The sequence below is a fragment of the Trachemys scripta genome, chromosome 7 (assembly GCF_013100865.1).
Source record: "Trachemys scripta elegans isolate TJP31775 chromosome 7, CAS_Tse_1.0, whole genome shotgun sequence".
Classification (NCBI taxonomy): Eukaryota; Metazoa; Chordata; order Testudines; family Emydidae; genus Trachemys; species Trachemys scripta.
Window position 1 is genome coordinate 122,324,854 of NC_048304.1, and position 5,245 is coordinate 122,330,098.

The 5,245-nt window shown below is 53.7% G+C and overlaps 1 protein-coding gene across 1 annotated transcript in view; it reads left to right on the forward strand.

The window, feature by feature from the left end:
• Window positions 1-1,100: 1,100 nt before the first annotated feature.
• The window catches only part of PCGF6 (polycomb group ring finger 6), a gene marked incomplete in the record, with an annotated part of 56,984 nt that continues 52,839 nt past the window's right edge, over window positions 1,101-5,245 (forward strand). Inside the window, 1 exon segment of the mRNA XM_034776271.1 lies at window positions 1,101-1,451. Coding sequence (XP_034632162.1) covers window positions 1,173-1,451 — 279 coding nt within the window.

A 5,245-nucleotide genomic window follows, 5' to 3' on the forward strand; every position in this document is an offset into this window, starting at 1 on the left:
CCCATGAACCGGCAGCGGGCCGTCGTCAAGCGCAGATGCGTTTGCGACATTGAAGGCAAAACGGGCGGGAGCCCGCAGCCTTTTGCGACGCGTTAGGTATCGATTTACGGCAGCGGCGTATCATGCTCTATCAGCGCTCCAGGGAGAGAGATGTCAGCTAGTCCTGGGGTTCTCAAGCTGGGGGTCGGGACCCCTCGGGGGTCACGAGGCTATTACCTGGGGGTCACGAGCTGTCAGCCTCCACCCCAAACCCTGCTTTCCCTCCAGCATTTATAATGATATTAAATATATAAAAAAGTGTGTTTAATGTATAAGGGGGGGTTCGCACTCCGAGGCTTGCTGTGTGAAAGGGGTCACCAGTACAAAAGTCTGAGAGCCACTGAGCTAGTCTTCCCTTGTCTTGAAGTTTTGCTCCTGCAAATTGTTCCGTGGTAGCAGACCCTTGCCCCTGTGTGGAGCCTGGATGGCATACTTCGACCAGCCTGATACATTTTCAGGACTGGGACCAAATCTGCACTGGCTTCCCAGACAGGGATTGCCTTTTGTCTCCTCCCACTTCCATTTCTTTCAACTGTCACCATTATTGCTTTCACTATATGTTAAGACATGGCAGTGTCTGTCGCTATACTGGTGCTGTCCTTGGCCATCCCAAAGCTCCCCCTTTTAGTACCTCTCACAGACCTGAAGAGCTCTGTGTATACTTGAAATCTTGTCTCTTTCACTAACAGCATTGGTCTAATGAAAGATATTACCTCCCCAACCTTGTCTCTATTAATTTTAAGGGCAGTTAGTAAAATGCTCTCTGGAATGAAGGATTGTGTGACCCGTATGTTTCCAGGGGATATTTAATGCCCTTTAAGACCCACTGCGTAGCTTGACATTTAATTATTGGCTAAGGAAAGGTGGGTTTGCAGAAAGAGCGAAGCAATTTAAAAAACTACATTTCCCAGCATCCCTTGAGGGTTCATTGCGCATGTGCGCAGTCGCAATCTCATCGAGGCGGAGTACACTACAATTCCCCGCGTCCTTCATCGCGGTTAGCACGCATGCGCAGTGCCTGACTAGCCGTCTCGGCGGTACGGGGAGCGCAGAAGAGAGGTTGAGAACTACATTTCCCATCGTCCCTTGTGGCGCCCGGCTGCCGATCCCGCTGTAGCGCCCCCCGCCCAGCCATGGACATGGAGGTGGATGTAGGCTCTGTGATCTCGGGCCTGTCTGGCGGGGATGGGGCGGGCCTGGGGCCCGGCGAGGAGGAGCTGGAGGTCGGGGGCGCCCCTGGCTGCTCTGGGGCCGGCTCCCTCCAGTTGGATTTCGAGAGGAGCCGCTCGGAGTCCAGCGGGGAGGAAGAGGAGGAGGAGCTGGAGGAAGAGGAGCTGGAGGGGCGCCCCGGGGCCGGCTTTGGGGCCTGCCGAGAGGCGGAGGGGGAGCTGGACTCGGACGCTGAGCGTGAGGTAAAGGGTGGGGCCACCCAACACCAAGGCACGGGCTGGGCAGAGCGGGGGGGCGGAGAGTGGGCCAGTCGCGCCTCGAGACGAGGCCCATGTGACCACCACCCTCACCCAATAGTGGTGCATGCTCCCAGCATGCACCACTCTGCCTGGAGAGCGGGGCCCCCGCTTCATGAGGGGATAGTTCCCAGCATGCACCACTCTGCCTGGAGAGCGGGGCCCCCGCTTCATGAGGGGATAGTTCCCAGCATGCACCACTCTGCCTGGGGAGCGGGGCCCCCGCTTCATGAGGGGATAGTTCCCAGCATGCACCACTCTGCCTGGAGAGCGGGGCCCCCGCTTCATGAGGGGATAGTTCCCAGCATGCACCACTCTGCCTGGGGAGCGGGGCCCCCGCTTCATGAGGGGATAGTTCCCAGCATGCACCACTCTGCCTGGAGAGCGGGGCCCCCGCTTCATGAGGGGATAGTTCCCAGCATGCACCACTCTGCCTGGGGAGCGGGGCCCCCGCTTCATGAGGGGATAGTTCCCAGCATGCACCACTCTGCCTGGAGAGCGGGGCCCCCGCTTCATGAGGGGATAGTTCCCAGCATGCACCACTCTGCCTGGGGAGCGGGGCCCCCGCTTCATGAGGGGATAGTTCCCAGCATGCACCACTCTGCCTGGGGAGCGGGGCCCCCGCTTCATGAGGGGATAGTTCCCAGCATGCACCATTCTGTCTGGAGAGCAGGGGAGGTGCTTCCCGCTTCATGAGGCGATACTCCCAGCATGCATTGCTCTGCGTGAAGAGAAGGGGAGGTGCCCCTGCTTCTTGAGAGGGTAGTTCCCAGCATGCACCACTCTGCCTGGAGAGCAGGGGGGGTGTCCCCTACCAGGGCTGTCCCTGGCTATTCTGGGGCCCTATACAGCCCACCCCTGGGGAGGGGGGCTTGGCCCCGGCCTCCATGGGGGTGAGGGGGCTTGGCCGCAGACCTCTGAAGGGTGGGGGCTGGCATATTTCTTTGCTTCCCTGCAGAAAAATGACTTTCTGATGGGAAAGCAAAGGGAAGCCACAAGAGCGGTCATGCAACCCTCCCCAGCAGTATGTTTTGGGTGCTCAGGGCAGCCGGCAGAGAGGCAAATCACTGTGGGGGAGGAGGCTGAACTGGGGAAGACGTGGCTGGTGGCTCCTACCTGTGCCGAGCTTAGCTGCTAGTCCGGGCTGAGCTGGGGAGGACGGGACCTTCTCTTCCCCTGCATTGCATCTAGGGCCGGGTCAGACCCACCGCCAGATTTCTCCTCCAGCTGCAGGAAGCTCTGCAAATTCTCTCCCGCCCTCCCACTCCTCCCGCTTCAGTGGGAAGGATCCATGTACAAGGAGCTGCTCCCCCATACACCCAACCCCCTGCAGCCAGACCCCCTATACGCAAACCCTCCAGCCGAGCCTCACTCCCAGCATTCAGAACCCCGCCAATGAGCCCCACTCCCCCTGCACTGGACTACCTCGACGAGCCACCCACATCCCCACCCCACCAAGCCCCTACCAGTTGCACCTAGATCCCCACTCCACTGAGCACCACTTCCAAGCAACTGAGCCCCCCACATCCAGACCCTTCTGCTGAGCTCTATTCCCCCCAACCACCTTCACCTGGACCCCCCTGCAGAGTCCCATTACCATTGCACCCAGAACCCTCCAACAAGCCCCTGTGCATCCAGATTCCCTCCACATCTGGATGCCCCACTGAGCTGCCTGCACCCACATTGCCCAACACTAAACCCTCTCAGCCCACATCTGGATCCCTCCACGCTTGGATCCTGCCTTGCTGAGTCTATCTGGTGCACCTGGCATAGAAGGGCAGGGCCCTGGGGTGTTTCTGAGGCAGGCCCCGTCCTTCCACTGTGTCAGGGTTGGGTGCAGCCTCACTGCTGAGTCTGGGGGAAGCAGGGGAGAGCTGCACAGTTATCTCCATCCTCTGTGCAGCCAGTGTCCTGAGCGCCCCAATGCCATGCTGGAGCTTCCACATTTATTTGACAAATACAGTTTGCAGAATTTTAATTTTTGGGGGGGAGAGAATTTTAATTTTTTGGCACAGAATTTTTAATTTTTGGCACAGATTGCCCTCAGGAGTAAGCCTATGTTGACAACAGTTCCCAACATGTAATATTTTATCTCCATCAAAGCCCTCGTGCAGAGAGACTGCCCAGGTGAGACTAGAGCTCTCATTGTGCAGCATGGCTTGGCTGTTGGGATGAAGATAGAACTTAGCATGCTTAAAGTGGGGGGAAACAGGTGGACGTCAGAAGCTGGGAAGGGGTCAGGTTGCAATAGTTAAGCTAAGATACAATGCCCTGGATGAGAGATTTAGTAATGTATACAGAGAGAATAAGCAGAAATGAGCTTCTGGTATAGCCTTGATGTGTGCAGTTAGAGAGAAGGCAGTTCTGGATGATAACCAAGTTTTGAGTGACCAAGAGGATGATGGCATTGTCAGCCATGACAAAGGAGGATGGATCTGGCATGGGAATCAATGACCATGTAAGTCTCTGGCCTGTGTTATATGGCAAGACCGACTAGATGATCACAGCGGTCCCTTCTGGCTTTGGAATCGATGAGTGGAGAATTAATGCTATTTGACAAGAAAGATGGCAGAAGTGCAGGAGGGTAGAATGATGTTGTAGTGAAGGAAGTCTGAGTGACCATGAGACTTTCTTCAGAGACTTTCAGAGCCTGGGAATAAAACCAGAGAAAGCAGATATTGGGGGTATCCAAAGGTTGGTGAGATGGAGTGAATCAGGATGGTGGAGAGTGCAGAAGGAATGGAGACATTGAACATCTTCATGAAAGAGAGGGAGGAAAGGGCAGAAAGTGGGTATAAGGTTGAAAGTGTTTGAAAAGTTGTGGATAATGGTGGGTCAGAGGTCACAGAATGACTAGGTGCGGGCAAGGGGGCAGGTGAATGATGATGCAGGAGACTTGGACTAGATTGGAGGAGTTAGTTTATTTAAACATTACACCTTAAATTGTGAAGTACACTCTTGAAAAGTCTGCATTTCAGGATGGACACCCTACCAGTCCTATCAAGGAAAGGCATTTTGGCCAGAAAAGAGCTGGTGGGTTTGTTCCTCCCTGGCAAATGTGCTTTTTTAGTCAAAATCCAGTGCAGTATAATTGCAGTCCCTGCCTTAATATGTATTTATGTGAACCTAAATACATGTTGAAGCAAAAGGCCAGCACTGTCTCAGATTCAACTTGATTTAGTTGGGGATTGGTCCTGCTTTGAGCAGGGGGTTGGACTAGATGACCTCCTGAGGTCCTTCCAACCCTGATATTCTATGATTCAGGACTGAGGGCCATTACACAGTCTATTGCACACTCCTCAGATAAAGATTTTAGCTTGCTACCAACCTGTACTTCATTAATACTGGTAAAGTGCCATATTCTCTGAGTTGTCCAGTACACCTGAAGAAGCTGTTTATAATTTGCATTTTAGAAGTGATTTGTGAAATACATTGAATTGCTGTGTTTGCAGAAGTATTGGGAGCATAAGCTTTCGTGGGTAAGAACCTCACTTCTTCAGATGCATCTGAAGAAGTGAGGTTCTTACCCACGAAAGCTTATGCTCCCAATACTTCTGCAAACACAGCAATTCAATGTATTTCACAAATCACTTCTAAAATGCAAATTATAAACAGCTTCTTCAGGTGTACTGGACAACTCAGAGAATATGGCACTTTACCAGTATTAATGAAGTACAGGTTGGTAGCAAGCTAAAATCTTTATCTGAGGAGTGTGCAATAGACTGTGTAATGGCCCTCAG